At 43.0% G+C, this 17,414-nt stretch overlaps 1 protein-coding gene across 5 annotated transcripts in view; it reads right to left on the reverse strand.

Annotated features, from left to right (window-relative positions):
- Positions 1 to 2,381: 2,381 nt before the first annotated feature.
- Positions 2,382 to 17,414, reverse strand: part of RGS22 (regulator of G protein signaling 22) — a 103,539-nt gene continuing 88,506 nt past the window's right edge. For all 5 annotated transcript variants that reach the window (XM_024105301.3, XM_024105299.3, XM_024105300.3 and 2 more), the window contains 6 exons: positions 12,824 to 13,003; positions 10,866 to 11,027; positions 6,506 to 6,604; positions 4,899 to 5,001; positions 4,036 to 4,155; positions 2,382 to 2,485 (listed from right to left, as the gene is read on the reverse strand). In XM_024105301.3, the coding sequence (XP_023961069.2) occupies positions 2,469 to 2,485; positions 4,036 to 4,155; positions 4,899 to 5,001; positions 6,506 to 6,604; positions 10,866 to 11,027; positions 12,824 to 13,003 (681 nt within the window). In that variant the 3' untranslated portion in view covers positions 2,382 to 2,468. The remainder of the gene's footprint in view (positions 2,486 to 4,035; positions 4,156 to 4,898; positions 5,002 to 6,505; positions 6,605 to 10,865; positions 11,028 to 12,823; positions 13,004 to 17,414) is intronic.

The following is a 17,414-nucleotide window of genomic DNA, read 5'->3' on the forward strand; positions in this document are numbered from 1 at the left end:
TCTGGCAATGATTTTAGTGTCTAGCAGAATTATGAATTTAAGCTCCCAGGCTCATCATTTGAAAGTGTCATGCATGTTTCTTTTGAGGATGACTGATAGGTCAGATATAGAGTGATTGCTGTGTGACGCTCTCTGGGGGAACTTTGAGTTCATAAAGCAATGAATGGATTGTACCAGCCTTGCAAAATTCTAATCACTCATTGAGAGAAGTATTTTTTTTTTAAATAGCAAGTAAAGTAATTTTTTCATCATCATCATTGTCATGGTAATGGGTGGGAGGGTAGTTTTTGTGCTTGGGCTGGTAAATGTTCGTGACAATATTGCAAGGCTGGAAAACATTCATGTGGAGTTTTATCATCTGTGACATATGTCTGGATAATAGGCTTCATTTAATAAGTAATCCAAGTATGACTCAAGTAAAAAGCTACTAATGAAAGATAAACATTGTCTTCATGCTATTTAACTGTTTCAAAATACCATGTAGGCGAGAATACAACAAATGAGAAACAGACCATCAGTCTGCAACATTTCATAGCATGCCACACACTTCCCAGAATACAGGTAGCGTCACTCACTGACTTTTAGACTAAGACATGCCACTGCCTTGGCGGCATGGCACAACTCTCCTTTACCTTTCACTTTAATGAGAGGTAGGCCACATGGCCCTGCATGTGCTCTGCTAGCTGCAAACTGTTGCAAGGTGTGCTGCTCAGGCATACAAATGCAGAAATAATAGAACCAAAAGTCTATCTGAACTTTAGGAAGTGTATATGTGATGGCTGGGCCTGAACCCACGAAAGTGAAGTTATTCTCTCTTTGCCCTCAACCCTGCAGAAGCCCTTCCATAGGAGCTCCATATGGTTCCAGCTCTCTGAGCTTAAGAAAGAAAAAGGGGCTCCAGATTCCCCCCCGCAGCCCACATGCTGCATTAATTTCCCAGATCCTATCACTCTGTGCTGTGGAATGAATCCTTTATAGGGAGGGGCTCTAGGAACAGCAGAGGGCAAGGATGTTCTTGGTAGGCTAGTACATGGGAGAACAGTGGATAGTCCGGGCTCTGGCAGATCCCTGAGATTCACATGGATCCTTGCCTTCTTCCACTGGGCGTGGGGAGAGAAAAACCCCATCCTATAATTGGAATAATTCCTAGGAATCGCCACAAATTGGAGCTCAGTGAATTTCTTTTCCCAGACCTGGGTTATGCCCATGTACAGCAGAAGCCACTAACTTTGTGGCTTGGAATCATATTGACTGAACAACAGGGCTAGGGTTTGGTTTTGACAGCTCTGAAATCTCATGAATCATTGTCAGTCACTGGAAGTTGCATGCTAGTATATAAAGGCAGAATCGGGGTCATAGTACACAAAGCCACGCTGCTTGACAATTATCGAATCAAAGAAAGGGGGATCCTTTAGCACAGGGGTGGGCAAACTTTTTGGCCCGAGGGCCACATTGGGGTTGCAAAACTGTATGGAGGGCCAGGCCAGGCCAGGCCGTGCCTCCCCAAACAGTCTGGCCCCCGTCCCCTTATCCACCCCCTCCCACTTTCCGCCCCCTGACTGCCCCCCTCAGAACCCCCGACCCATCCAAACCCCCCTGCTCCTTGTCCCCTAACCGCCCCCTCCTGGGACCCCCTCCTCTAACCGCCCCTCGGACCTCACCCCCTATCCAACCTCCCCTGCTCCCAGTCCCCTGATTGCTCTGACCCCTATCCACACCCCCGCCCCTTGACAGGCCCCCCGGGACCCCACGCCTATCCAACCCCCCTCTGTTCCCCATCCCCTGACCCCTATCCACACCCACACCCCGACAGGCCCCCCGGGACTCCCATGTTTATCCAACCACCCATCTCCTGACCGCCCCCCAGAACCTCTGCCCCATCCAATCCCCTGGCCCAGGCCCCCTTACCATGCCGCTCAGAGCAGCATGTTTGGCAGCCGCGCTGCCCAGCTGGAGCCAGACACGCTGCCGCGCTGCTCGGCAGGAGCGTGCAGCCCCACCGCCCAGAGCGCTTCCCGTGTGGCGGTGTGGCTGCGGGGGAGCTCAAGGGCTGGGCAGGACAGTCCCGTGGGCTGGATGTGGCCCGCGGGCCATAGTTTGCCCATCTCTGCTTTAGCAAATGCATTGTGCTGTATTTAAGATGGTGTAGCACTTATGCACTAGCTCAGGCACTGAAGAAGCTGAATCCAATTGTAAGATCTTTGGGGCAGAAACCACATCTACCTGTGTGTTTATATGTGTGATTGTACCTAATCCTGATAGCAGCCTCTAGGCACCACCCAGCGTAAATAAGAACAACATTATATTGCCATTGAGTATGATTCTAGCATCTGTTGGCTCTTAAATATCCCAACTGATTATCTGTGCTCTGAAAACATGAGTGGAAAACAAACCACACATTATTTATTTTGACTGCTAGCTCGTCCCAAGGCCGCCATAATTCATTATCTCTGCGTTCTGTTCTTCATTTAGGTTTTAAATCCTCCTGCAAAGGATAACAGAATACCATTAGCAAGGCAGCAGCCATGGGGAAGGGATGGAACTTGCAATCACCAAGTTATCAAGAGGCTTTAGTTCATATCTAGGCAGTAATGAGGTGTGCTGCTCTTTGGTAATACAAGAAGGAGAGGAGCAGTGCTAAGCGTGAGCTGCGTTCCTGTGTCACGGGCAGAGTCACAAGAGCAGGCAATCACATCACAATCAGAGTCTCACGGCCATCCTAAGGCAGCCAAAACCCTGGGTTGCTTGTGGGGAAAAGGAAGGGACGGAAAAGGAGATGGAGTACTAAGGAAGTTGGTGGGGCAACGGAAGTTAGCAAGGAAATGGGATGGGATGAGAGGAAGACAGGAAAGGGGACTGATAATGAGGGACCGAAGGTGGTGGGAGTCATTTAGAGAGCATAAAGGAGGACAGAGTCGTGAAAGGAGGGGTTGAACAGGCCGAAAAACCATGGGAAAGAAAGAAAGAATTTGAAACAGAGATGAAGAAAATCTAGCCTGTTGCATATTGCTCCTTCTGCTGGTCACAGACAAAAGGTATTGCCTCAAGAAGGGCCCATCCAGGCACTGCGAAGTGCAGTAGCAATAGGGAAGGGTTGAGTCCACCTTGCCTAAAGTAGGAAAATTAAAATAAAGCAATAAAAGATTAAGGGAAAACTGAGGGCTTGTTTACACTTACCGGGGGATTGACGCATGGTGATCGATGCATTGGCAGTCGATTTAGCAGGTCTAGTGAAGACCCGCTAAATCGACTGCAGCTCACTCTCCTGTCAACTCCTGTACTTCACCTAAATGGGAAGCGCAAGGGGAGTCAACGGGAGAGCGTTTCCCGTCAACATAGCGTAGTGTGGACCCTGCGATAAGTAGATCTAAGTACGTCGACTTCAGCTACATTAATCATGTAGCTGAAGTTGCGTAACTTAGATCAATCTCCCCCTGTAGTGTAGACAAGGCTGAGAGGGAATGGAGGCATGTTTCCATAGACATTATAGTAATTCTCAACTGCATCAATTTAAAAAAAATTCAAGAGAGGCACTGTAGATTCAGCCTAGCATGAAGGAACCCAGGGGACTCTTTACCTGGGGATTCAAATTGTAGCAAAATCTGTTTTTTTCCTTTGACATCTCTTTCATTCTCTCTCCTCTACCCTTTTTTATTCTGTTTCAGCTGCTGTGGCAGAGGCATGGTCTACACTGGGGGCGAGAGAGGGTCGATCTAAGTTATGCAACTTCAGCTACGTGAATAACGTAGCTGAAGTCGACGTACTTAGATTGACTTACGGTGGTGTCTTCACTGCTGCCGCTCCCCTGCGCCTCTTGCGGCGGAGTACAGGAGTTGACGGGAGAGCACTCGGGGATCGCGATAAATCGACCCCCACTAGCTCGACTGCTGCCTGCCGATCCGGCAGGTAGTGCAGACATACCCAGAGTTAGTCTCTAGCTAGCTCTGAGTCATAATCTCAGAATTTCAGAATCCAAGGATGTAATTCAACTATGAATACCAAACAGAAGCAAATTATTAACTCTTTGGGACTCACTTCCCACATCTTTGGGAAGATTGGACTGTTTATCCCAAATCAGACTAGTATTTGATGAAGTGATGGATTTCTCTGGATTTGCAGTGAAGTCAGGCTTCAAACAGGTCGTGGATGAGACACCTGTATAAAGAAAGCAATTTGAAATTAAGGGAAACTGTGCTTTTGCTTAGGATAAGTGCCTATTTTATGGTCAGATACAATCTCCAAAAAATTAATGGAACACCACAGTTGATTGTATAGTTTTGGGGCATGGACTATGAGGACATTAAATTAAATGCAGACATGAGCTGCTGCAACTCCCAGTACCTTCATGGAGAGAACACTGATAGTGTAATAGAATGTTTATACTTATTTTGTCCACATAAAGTTCAAGTGGCTGTAGTGCAAGGAACTGGGGAGGTAAAATGCAGCCTATAGCACAGAGCTGAAATGCACGGCTGCAGAGTACTCCCCCTTGTCTGCTGTGTCAGTGTACGGGCTGAATCAGTGTGCATTCTCCTCTGTGCTACATGTGCATAGGGTGACCAGATGTCCTGATTTTATAGGGACAGTCCTGATATTTGGGGCTTTTTTTTTTTAATATGGCTCCACCCAGCCCATCATGATTTTTCACATTTGCTATCTGGTCACACTACATGTGCGCTGCAGTGGTAACACTGGATCCCATGGCCGCTCCCAACACCACCCTCGTCACTGAGCTATATGGGTGTGAACAGCCACTCCACAGCAGACAGGGTGATGGAGGCGAGGACCACCCACACAGCCCTAAAGCAGAGCAAATGAGGAGGGCCTCATGCTGTGTGACTTTCACCACATAACGTCTAGTAGTCAGAACACTGTCCTTCTAAGCCATGATTAATAACCTGTAGAAAATAATGATGTCCTTTTCTCCAGATCTTCTTGTATTTTAAGGAGTACTCTCTCCTGCTCGAGGGCTTCTATGTACTTGGAGTAAGACCAGGAAACCTGCAAGAACCATTTTCAAACATCAGCCTCTGTACCATGTGACTGGTAGTTGATGATCTATTTCAGCAGCAGGACAGCTTGTTTATGTTAATACAATACCAGCTTTCTCGAAGCTGAAGAAGTTAGCGAAAGGGGAGTTGTGCCATTAAATACTGAAAATGTGAAACAATTCACTAGCAAGAAGTGAATCACAAAGCATTGGGAGGTGCAATACAGAAAAGTCTGACAGATTGGATGCTTATCCTAATTTATTCAGCTCTCCATTTTCTTTTACTCTTCTCTTCTCCATGTCACATTTTTCTTTCTTTCCTCTTCCTAAAACATTACAGAATCTTACCCCTGCCAAAATTTCATTCTTTTTGTTCTTTTGAGCACCCAAAAGTGCCCACTCCCTCTGACCCACCGTGAGCCTCTCTACCTGCTAGCTACCCGACCCAGATCCCAGCAGGTCATATGAAATCTCCCAATTCTTTCTGCCCACACTTGGCAGCACCTTTCTACGACATGGAACCTTCTCTCCTGCAATAAGGAAAAAATGCTGCTCTTTAAATTTTAATGTACCCAGTCAGGTTCAAAGTAAGATTTAGGCTGCTCACCCAAACATTATGAGACTGTACCTCTGTTTGGTTTAAGGCATAGCCCTAGTCAGGAATGTTCTGTATCAGCCTTTTTTCCTGAAATGTTGAAAGTCTGAGGTCAATTTTAGATTTGGTGGTTCAGTCTGAGGAACTTTAATTTACTTCCTACAGTAGCACAGGATTTGAAGTCAGAAGCTGGTTCAGCAGAGATTACCAGACTCCTACAAATTCTGAAGCCGCTCCACCCTGGCCTGTCTGTGTAGGATAGCATCCTGGCTTCAGAATCAGCCAATCGAGCCTTTTCCAGAAGTAAAGCAAAAGTAAAAGGCCTGTTTGAATGAGAGGACTGTGGGGGGGAGAGTGTGCTTATCCAAACTTCACTGAACCTAAAAAGATGGTTTGGATTTTGGTTGGTTTGAGATTTTGGATGACATTCAAGCTGGTCTATATTCCGGTCTATATTCCAAACTATATTCCACCCATCCATTTTACACTATAAACCATCGCTTAGTGTTCAGAAGTTGCTGTGCTCATTCCTTCTGTTATTTTAAAGAAAAAAAATTACTATTCCCCTGGCATTATAGACTGCCAATCTTCAGGAAAGTTCTGATATGAATCTGAAACTTCATTGCCTTGGGCTTATCTCAAGTGTAAATCAGTGCTACCCTCACTTATAAATTCAAAAGGCCTCAAGTTATTAGAAATACTCCCCAGCATCTAAAAATGAAAGAACCTCAGAAGAGGCAGAGCAGGCTTTTAACCTGAAAAGTTACTGTGTCAAGAATGAGCAGTTCTTTAAGAACCCTGCAACAGCAGCATTAGTAGCCAATCCTCCACCTTCACTTTACATCAGCACCTTGCCTTATTTCTCTTCATTGATGTAGGTGGGGGTGTGGATATCTGTAGCAAGATATTTTATTACTCACCTGTCGTCCATATCCAGTTACAGATGAAGGTGTTCCTCTACCCATACTGGTCTCATCTACAGAAATACTGTCTGATAAGCTGACAACTTTTTTCACTTGCTGTTACCAATAGAAACAATTCTTTGATTAGTTGCAAATAATTGAGCTGGGGTGAAGAATAAGGTCAGAGAAGATGGTATTGTTGCATTTCAGCTGACCCACATGCAATATCACATAGCACTCCAAGCATATTTTGTACTGAGCTTTCTAATGCCCAGTTTTGTAGTTTATCATTCTTGCATACTAATAAGATTTGGGGTTTTATAGGTGTTTCTTTGCCCAACTCAACGTTTCCACCGCTCTAAATTTCTGCCAACCATTTTCATTGTGAACAGTTCCCATCCACTCTCTTGGACCTAAATGGCACAATGAACCAGCAATGGAACACATTTCCATCAGGCTTGTCTACACAATCATTTAATTTGCAGCCCGCTGGGATGTGAAACTACCCTGCTGTGGACTAACTGTCTGTGTGGACCCTGCTAATGCACATTAACAGTTTGTTAATGCACTTTGATCTAGTCCTCTTTGAAATAGGAGTAGATCAAAGCTCATTAACAAATGGCTAATGTATGTCAGCAGAGTTCAGTGGACAGTTAGTTCACAGCAGGATAGAGCAGAGTAGATTTTCACCCCAACTTGCCACAAACTAAATGTTTGTGTAGACAAACTCATATAATCTAGATTTTTAAGGCCAGACGGGACTGTTGTGATGATCTAGTCTGACCATGCACATAAACAGGTCACAGGACTTCCCTGAATAATTCCTGCTTTAAGTCCAATAGCTCTGGGTGAACTAGAGCAGATTCTTTAGAAAAACATCCAATCTCAATTTAAACATTTTCAGTGATGGAGAATCTACCACAATCCTTGGTAAATTCTTCTAGTGGTTAATTGCTCTCACTGTGAATGTTATTTAGATGTCATAATAATCCTTTGTGTTTGAACCTTCCATCTGAGGAACTCAAAGTCCTTTACAAACATTGATTAATTAACTCTCACAACAACCCTGTGAGGCAGGTGTTACCCCCATTTTGCAGATGGCACAACTGAGCAAGAGAGGTTAAATGGCTTGCCCATGGTCACACAACGGAGATGATAGAGCTGGCAAAAGAACCAAGATCTTCCAATTCCCTGCCACAGAAAAGCATCTTTCTTCTATACTTCCCTCATTCTCCTTACCCTCCGACTGACCAGAACTCCTGAAACACTGTCCAACAGGGTCCTGAGCTGCTCCTCCAGCTTGAATTTAATCTTCCATCCCAAAGCAGGCCCTCTGACCCCTCAAACTCTCCATTGATTGGACAGAGACACAGTACAATCTTGAGTACAAATTTTATACTTGCTATTCTTTAAACTGGGAATGGGGGATTTGTGTGAGTTTTTGGATGATGTCATCTTATGCTATACTAGATCATGACACAATATCATGTATTATAGCATCACATCGCCCCCAACAAATATGCTTGGTTATGTCAACTGAATAAAAGCTTGAAGAAAATTTGAAAAGTACTTTTGCTTTCATAGTTTATCTTTAATGCAGGAAAATGTAAGTCAATAGAGAAGCCTGATCAGGCAGGAGAGACAAGAGCTTGGGAGAAAAATCATAAGCCTCGCAGCTGAAGCAGGAGTTTGGCAAATACACACATTACTTAGCCAGCAGAGGACACTGGTTCAATAGCAGAAGCCCCTCAAGGCCCTACTAATTGTTGGCAGTGTTGGAGGAAATTCAGGACTCATTTTCAGACTCTGCACCATGCTAGTCTAACCCACTAATGACTGTATGTTGCCCTGGGACAAAGCAGTACCACTTCGTCAACAAGTCAACCCACTGTAGGATTTTAAAGCAGAAATTGGTTAAACATCAGCAATTCATTCATGTAATAGATCTTCTCTGCCTCTAACCTTGGAGTTTCTGTTTCCTAAATTTCTTGGAATTTTCATATTTTATTTATCTTCCTCCCCTAATTGTCCTAATATACCGTAAAATCCTGGAAATTAAAGTTAAGTAATTTTCCTACCCACCAAAGAACTGCAAGGTTTTATAAAATGGTGGCTGACTAACATACATCTTCTAAGAAACTGCTTTTAAAAAATAGTTAAAGCTTTATGGTCTAAAATTTAAAGATCCTGTTTCTGCTAGACACTGAGCACCCTCAACTTCCATGGATAAGAGAAGCTTAGCACTTAGCAGGATCTAGCCCAAATTGTTTAGTAACCTACATTTGTGCCATGAGGCTAAAGAGAAGAAGGAAAAGTCAAACCCAGGCATGGGGGATTGTCCTCTCTTGGTGGAGGGGGAGGGAAGGATGAGCACAGATTTAAAACTAAAACTAATTGCAACTTTTCAATCAGGCTTTGGGTGTTTTTCCAGTTAAGATTTCAAAAACTCTTTTTGTAAGTGAAGTGCAATTGCTTATGCAGAAATATTGGCATAAGAGCAATTTATAGAGTGACTAATGCAAATAGGAATAAGAAATGTAGCATGTACAGCCTAATGCCTTTCCCAGGAGCAAATGCATAGCTCAAAGCCCAGGATGAATTGCTGGCTTTGGCCATGGGCAGATGTGCAGAAAGGGAGGAGGTAAAGCATACTCCCTCAAGCTTGCAACCTTCACAACAACTACTTCAGTCCAATAGCTGAAATATTGGCATGTGAGTGACCCTGCTATGGCCTGCCTTCACCCCACGCCCACACAACCCTGCACATCGGCACCCAGGGACTGTGCATAGAGCTGGACTCTGCACTGGACACAGATAATGCAGCCCAAGTATAGCTCCCCTGTGTCCAGCCCCTCTCCACTGGATTCACTGCCACAGGGCCATCAACAGCCACAGATGAAAGAGCTGGATTTGGCCCTAATGCTGAGTGGCACATACACAGAATATTAAAATATTCAAATAATGTAAAGAAAAGATTTTGCACAGGCATCAACTTTTCCTTGCTCCATAACAATCTCCTCTTCTACATGGGACTTTCTTTGTGCTATATAAGGGCTAGGGAAAAAGGAAGAAACTAGAGAGAAGGAAAAGTCTGTTTTTACGGAGGTGAAGACACAAACATGCACTACCCATAAATGTTGCACTCTTTATCCATGCCCATGCTCAGGCATTTCAGTAGGGAGGCAATGTTCTCTGGAGGAATGAGCCTGAGTTGGGGGTTTCAGTCTTGGCTTGACACTGATAGCTGTGTGGCCTTGGGAAAGTCACAGCATCTTTCTTTGTCTCTGTTTCCCCCTCTATAAAGGGGATAATAATAGTTACATGATCTCCCAGGTTGTTGTGAGGATTTATTAGTTAATGTCTCTACCTATCTAGATACCCATAGTTCACATCACTACAGTATCTGAGCATCTGTTGGTACAGTACTTTGAATATGTACAGTGCTATAGAAATGCTAATTAGAAGGCTTGCAGGTGTAATAGCTTATTTGCTCTTAAAGGGACACACACACATCACATTTGGCCCAACAGTTAGATTTTGTAAATGCAACCTTTCATCAAACAAAATATCAACAGAAACTTTTCCATATTTTAAAAACAAAATTTCAAGAGAAACAGCTTCACAAACATTCCGCTGTAGTAGCTGCATCCCAAACACAGCCTACTTCCACTAGTGCATTAGAAACTAACAACTCACACAGATTAGAAATTGCTCACTAACAAAAGTGAAAGTGAGTAGTCTAATAAGTTCATTGTCAGTGCTGAGGGAAATGCAAAAAATAAACAAAGAGGATAAAGAGTGAATCCTGCACCGGCATTTCAAAATCTTTGTTTGAATAATCTAAAGTGCTTTTTATTACATATGCAAGGAAACATGTTGATTTTAAATATAATTTGTGGCCTGATAGTAAACAGCTAAGCATGGTCTACTGACAATGACAGAGTGTTCTAGTGCAATTCCATGTGCAATTGTCAGTTTTACACATGCAGATCTGTTTGAAAATTTAAGCCCTTCATGTTTTACTTTCTCCCTCACCACAAGAGATGAACAGAAATATATTTCCACCCTATTTAAAATGAGAGGGAGGACAAATGCCCCAATCCTGCAAACACTTACCCATGGGGCTTATCTTTAAGTTACCCATGGGCTTATCTTTAAGCACACAATTTAAGCATATGCGTGAGTGTTTGCAGGATTGGAGCCTAATTCTCCAAGGACGGAATTGTACCTGAAGCCTGTATTCTAACAAAAGACATTTAGGGCCTGATCCAAAGCCAACTGAAGTCAATGGGAGTCTTCTCATGGCCCATAGGGGGAATATGTGAATGTTTTACTCTTGTTTGCTGAAAAATGTGTTTATGGTATTTCAGCTTCTCACCTTTACGAGTGTGAGTCTTTCCTCTGTTGTTTTTCTTTTAACTTTTTGTCTCTTCTTTTCCTTTTTTCTCTCCAAAGTAGGCAAAATTTTCTCATCTGCCAAATTGCTTCGAAATTCACAAAATTTTGGCCAAAATTTAAACAGAAGAGCAAAAATAGTCATCTGAGCAGAAAGAAAAGGAAGTGTAACATGACTATGTTAAGAAAACAGACTGTACTGTAAAAAGTAAATGTAGTTTACCATAACAATGCAATAACTATTCCTTTTTAGTACACAGCACGTTTCCTCCCACGTATTGTCTCCTGACATTTCAGTCCAGCTTTGCTCTGCACATGCTTCTCATCAGTATGTTTGTTACTGGTGAGAAATATTCCTAAAACACAGTTAAAAGGCACTCTTTTTTATATTTCCCTAAACAATTGTTTGCATTAATGAAAACATCCATCATTTTTTACAAGTATTCTTTATAAAGTATTCACCACTTGGATTGCTTTTTATACCACTCTTCTGCTTAAGTATTCCAAATATTCTGTTCATCAGGGAGACAGCTTTGTTTTTTTCCCCTCCTTAAGAGAAAGGACTTTTTTTTCTTTCTTTCTTTCTTTTTTTTTTTTTTTTTTTTGCCTCTGGAAAAGCTCTTAAACCACATTAGAGATCTATGAGCAAATCTTGGATAATTTTTAAATGATATAATCTCTCATGGGGTCTTTTTTGAACTGGAATAAGAAAAACAATAAAAAAAAGCAATCAGAAAGCAATGCATTCTACTAACACATTGTACTAAGGCATGATATTGTTGAAAGTCCTGTATTGTCACTTGACTTCAGTGGGAGTTGAGGGCGCTTACCGCTTCACAAAATTGGGGCCAATGTGCTTAATAGTGATATTTGATAAGAATGTCAGCCTTAACATTGTGCCAAATTCTTCCATTAGTCCCATGCTGTATTTCTGGAGTATTTAAAGTTGGGCCTTTAAATCAGCATCTTCCCTTATCTTATGATCTGTATGAATCCTCCTGTCTTCCAAATCATTCACCTCATGATCTGAATGTTTTGTGGATTTGCATTAATAGATCTTCAAAAAAGGGGTGGGACAATTTGGTGGGAAAAGGGGGAAGACACAGCTACATGTTTCTGAGGAACAGAAGTATAAAAGGTAATGACCGTAGAAGGTAAAAAGTGTGGGTTTACAAATGACCTTATTTGGTCTGTGCAGCAGAACGAGCAGAGAGAGAAAAAACCTGTTCACAGCCTGATCCTATTACACAGACCTTCTGAAGAAAAGGAAAAAGAAAAGGCAGCATTTTCAGTAAGTTATAAGTTGCTTTTGTGTTTTGCTAATGTCTACAATATTTTTATATCTACTTAAGTGGTTCCTCAACCCACAAAATTTGGTCACTACAGTTTAACTATTTACATCAAAAACAACAAGGAGTCTGGTGGCACCTTAAAGACTAACAGATTTATGTGGGCATAATCTTTCGTGGGTAAAAACCTCACTTCTTCAGATGCATAGAGTGCAGTGAGGTTTTTATCCGCGAAAGCTTATGCCCAAATAAATCAGTTAGTCTTTAAGGTGCCACCAGACTCCTTGTTGTTTTTGTAGATACAGACTAACACGACTACCCCCTGATATTTACATCAAGCAATTCAGGAAAATGGAGTAGTAGGTTTAAACCAAGAACTCCTAATGCTGGGCTGATCACCCCTACACATGGTAAAACCAGCTGAAAAAGATCATACAATGTATTGGTGATTAACAATATTCAGCGGTCTCTCCCACATCTTGACCCCTTAATTTTCAGGATAATAATTAGTATAATAGGTGCAACTTTGTGCCCACAATGATTTATGGGACCAAAATTGTGCCCATAATAACAGAGACCATCTCTAAAAATCAGGCACAATACCTTTAACCAAATCTGATACTTTTCTCCCCACCCATCCCCATCATCTTACCTGTGCCTCTCTAAATACATATGGCCCTAGTTCTCTCCTGTGCTCTATAATCTTCTGAGCTTGCTCTGGTGGGATGTCAATTTGCAGAGCTGGTGGGATGGTGGAATTAATAAAGCAGTTGATGATAGCTGTGATCTTATTCTGGACAGTAGCATCATCACAGTGAGAATGGCACAAATCCTGAACAATGGAAAATGCAGCATACAGTGAATATATTACTCATCAATAACTAGCCATTCAGTCCTTTACAAAGGCTAAGCAATCTGAATAACATCCGTTATATGCAAATAATTATGACACACAGTGCTGCAAGTAGATTTTAACTCTTACCAGTATGGCGACTCATGGGAGGGACACAAAGTGGGGCACCAGCTAAAGGGGGGCACGCAACCTCCCCACGTGACCCCCCCCCACGACCCTCCATGTGACCCCTCCCCGCCCTGCTCCCAGCCCCCGCACTGTCCCCATCCCCTCCCCATCCCACATTACCTGGGAGGAGGGCTCTGTCCTCCCACTGCACCAGCTCCCCCTGCCATTTGGCTGCTCTTCCTGGCAGCCAGGCCCCGGAGCCACTCCCGGATGCTATGCCTGGCTCTCCCAGGCAGCTGTTGCGCTGCACTGGGCAGTGTCCCAGGCAGCGTGGCTGGAAGAGGAGAGGCGCTGGCCTTCTGGCTCTGGCCCTGCCCCTTCCTCTCTCCCTCCCCGGGCCAGCGGGGGTACTTGAGCCTGGGGAGGGTCACTTGACCCTTTGTGCCCCTCCCACCAGTCACCTTCACCTCACAAAAAAATGTTCTATGACTAGAGCCCTGCATGGATACAAATTCATACTCGTGGATGTGGATATCTGTGGATAGAAATCGGTATCTGCTGAACTGCGCGACTCTCCCGGGAACCGCAGTGGCAAAAGGAGCAGAACGTGGGGCCACCGGGTGGCCGCATGCCGGCAGCTCCTACAGCGCAGCTGTATCGCCCCCGTCCCTGTCCTCCAGCAGCGCTGTACAGACCCCAGAAAGGAGATGCAGCTGTGTGCAAGACCTGGGAGTGGGGCTGGGGACGGTTCTGCTCCTTTCGCCACTGTGGTTCCTGGGAGAGCCCTGCAGTGTTCAGCAGATACCAAATGTGTCTTTCCGGTATGGTGTATCGGCAATAAATGCCTTAATGGTACAGTGTACCTGACCATACCGGCTTACTTGCACCACTGATCTCACACACACACACACACACAACTTCTTAACTAAGATGCAACAGAATTCTTGCATTGACTTTCTTAACAACAAATGGCACCAAAAAAGGCCAATGACATACTGGGTTGCATTCATAGTCATGGAGCAGACGTGATAGTCCCTGTATGTGCTTCTGGTGAGGCTGTGCACTTGATATTCTAGGTTCACTGTGAGCATGTTATTGACAAAAGTAAGGTCGTTCCAAACTCAAATGAAGGACTGATTTCCAAAAAAGACTGAGCTAACTATGGATAGCATGGTGAGTCATAACTAAAGGGGACAAGGAGACTCCCTACAAACAGTGAGATAAGAATGATTCAGGATGGTATAAGGAGCTATAACCAGGAGTAATGGCATGAAATTAAGAAAGGGAACAATTTAGGCTACCAGTGAAACCTTCCTGATATTGAGATCTACTGGATTGTGTTATAGTTTCCCAAAGCTCTATGGCTTGGGATTATTAAAAGTAGAGTGGACACAGCACTAAAACATGGACAACAGGAATTCACTTGCAAGGGTCTCATTCCTATGATCCTATAATTCTGATAAAACCCGTGACTGAAAGCAAGTGCTGTGTAGTCAAGCTCTGATGAAGTGCAGTGGCAGCATTAACTTATGAGAAAATGTTGTGAAGAACTGTCTTCAAATCCTTTGATATGCAGTTTCCTTCTAGGCAGAAATCCTAACTTTCCATCATATTATAAGTTTATCACAATTCCTTAAATATCTCTATTAAGATACAGTGAGAACTCTAGAGAACCTGTGGGAGCAGATCTGATGGGGCTCAAGAATTTGGGTTAACTTGTGATACAAGAAATTGTGTTGCAACTTGATCTTTAATCTGAAAGGAAATTAAATCTCATGGATTTTAAAAGATATTTCATAATTTAGAGAACTGTTTTGTTTTTATTATTAATACTTTTTTAATGGTGTGAAGGGGAAAAAATGATAAAAATTACAATGAGAAAAGATAAACACTTGTTTGAAAGGACAATAGAAAACCATATTCAGCATATCATAAAATAATATTATGCCTTTTCTTATTAATTTAGGATGTAAAATTCAAATAAATCATAGAGGAAAGAGGAACAAGCCATAGGATATAAGAGGAAAGATGAGAGGCAGAACATAGTATAGCAGACAGAAAAAAAATCCTACAATCTAATATTTATCCATATTTGTTTTAAAAGTAATTTCTTCTTATTTATTATCTTTCAGTTGCCCAAAAATGTCCTACCAATCTGCCAGGTGGTAAGGAGCACTGCAGACGTCAACTCCCACAGGGAGGTCTGTTTGAAAACCAATGGCACAATATGATTCAGACACAGCAGGCAGGCACTATGCAAAGTTCTGCACACAGCTTTTTGGCAATGGTCCTATGGTACATCCTGACCTGCAACACGCCTGCTCGTCTAGTCCTTGGCATCTATGAAGAGCAGCAGCTGCCAACCCTGCCAAATTGTGTGCATGTATAATTATGGTCAGATTGTACTTTTCTTTGTTAGATAGGAAAACAAATAAAATTAACATAAATGGAGGGTAAAACAATGGCTTTCGTCATAGAATATGTCCACAAAGAAAACACTTCAAATTGGAGCCCACTTTTCTCCATAATGTAGCTTGGGAGAACCACAAACCAACAGAAACCTCAGACATTTGTGTGTGGGTTTTGGCCTCCCAGCTACTCCCAATTCTGGAGTAACAAGTGAATCACCATCTCATAGCCTTAGCTAACGTCCCAGGTCTGCTGTGCCTTCTGAACCGGCTGGCCTTGGGAAGCATTTAGGGTTCAGTAATTTCAAAGCCTGATGAGCCAGCTCTGCTTTTCTGTGGTGGCAGCATTATTCATGTGCTAACTTCTATTTATGATGGCTAAGCAGGTGGCCAGCAGTGATTACTGGTATCATTAATATTTCATTTATTTATAGCTATTATTTATTTTTTAAATAAAAACTTGAAACATGCAAATTAAGCCCATAGCTTTCCCAAGCAACCACATATTCTTATACTATTATCCTCATCCTCCCTCCTGCCAGCCCTTCTGTTTGTTACTCCTACTTGGGACTGTCTTTAGTGTGTGTGTTCATACAGTGCCTGGCACAATTGGGCCCCAATCCTGACTGAGGTCTCCAGTGGTTACTGCAATATGGTATGAATGATAAATAATAATAATCATTGATCATATTAACTGATCACAGCAGCCTTCCCCCCTCTGCAGTCTGTACGTAGGGGCCAGGCATTGTCATTATCATAAGAACGGCCATATTGGGTCAGACCAAAGGTCCATCTAGCCCAGCATCCTGTCTTCTGACCAGTGGCTAATGCCAGATGCCCCAGAGGGAATGAACAGAACAGTAATCACCAAGTGATCCATCCCCTGTTGCCCATTCCCAGCTTCTGGCAAACAGAGGCTAGGGACACCATCCCTGCCATCCTGGCTAATAGCCATTCATGGACCTATCCTCCATGAATTTATCTAGTTCTTTTTTGAACCCTGTTATAGTCTTGGCCTTCACAACATCCTCTAGCAAACAGTTCCACAGATTGACTGTACTTTGTGTGAAGAAATACTTTCTTTTGTTTGTTTTAAACCTGCTGCCTATTAATTTTATTTGGTGACCTCTAGTTCTTGTGTTATGAGGAGTAAATAACACTTCCCTATTTTCTCTTTCCACACCGTTCATGATTTTCATAGATTCATAGATTCTAGGACTGGAAGGGACCTTGAGAGGTCATCGAGTCCAGTCCCCTGCCCTCATGGCAGGACCAAATACTATCTAGACCATCCCTGATAGACATTTATCTAACCTACTCTTAAATATCTCCAGAGATGGAGATTTCACAACCTCCCTAGGCAATTTATTCCAGTGTTTAACCACCCTGACAGTTAGGAACTTTTTCCTAATGTCCAACCTAGACCTCCCTTGCTGCAGTTTAAACCCATTGCTTCTTGTTCTATCCTTAGAGGCTAAGGTGAACAAGTTTTCTCCCTCCTCCTTATGACACCCTTTTAAATACCTGAAAACTGCTATCATGTCCCCTCTCAGTCTTCTTTTTTCCAAACTAAACAAACCCAATTCTTTCAGCCTTCCTTCATAGGTCATGTTCTCAAGACCTTTAATCATTCTTGTTGCTCTTCTCTGGACCCTTTCCAATTTCTCCACATCTTTTTTAAAATGCGGTGCCCAGAACTGGACACAATACTCCAGCTGAGGCCTAACCAGAGCAGAGTAGAGCGGAAGAATGACTTCTTGTGTCTTGCTCACAACACACCTGTTAATACATCCCAGAATCGTGTTTGCTTTTTTTGCAACAGCATCACACTGTTGACTCATATTTAGCTTGTGCTCCACTATAACCCCTAGATC

This window comes from Chrysemys picta, chromosome 2 (assembly GCF_011386835.1).
Source record: "Chrysemys picta bellii isolate R12L10 chromosome 2, ASM1138683v2, whole genome shotgun sequence".
Taxonomy (NCBI): domain Eukaryota; kingdom Metazoa; phylum Chordata; order Testudines; family Emydidae; genus Chrysemys; species Chrysemys picta.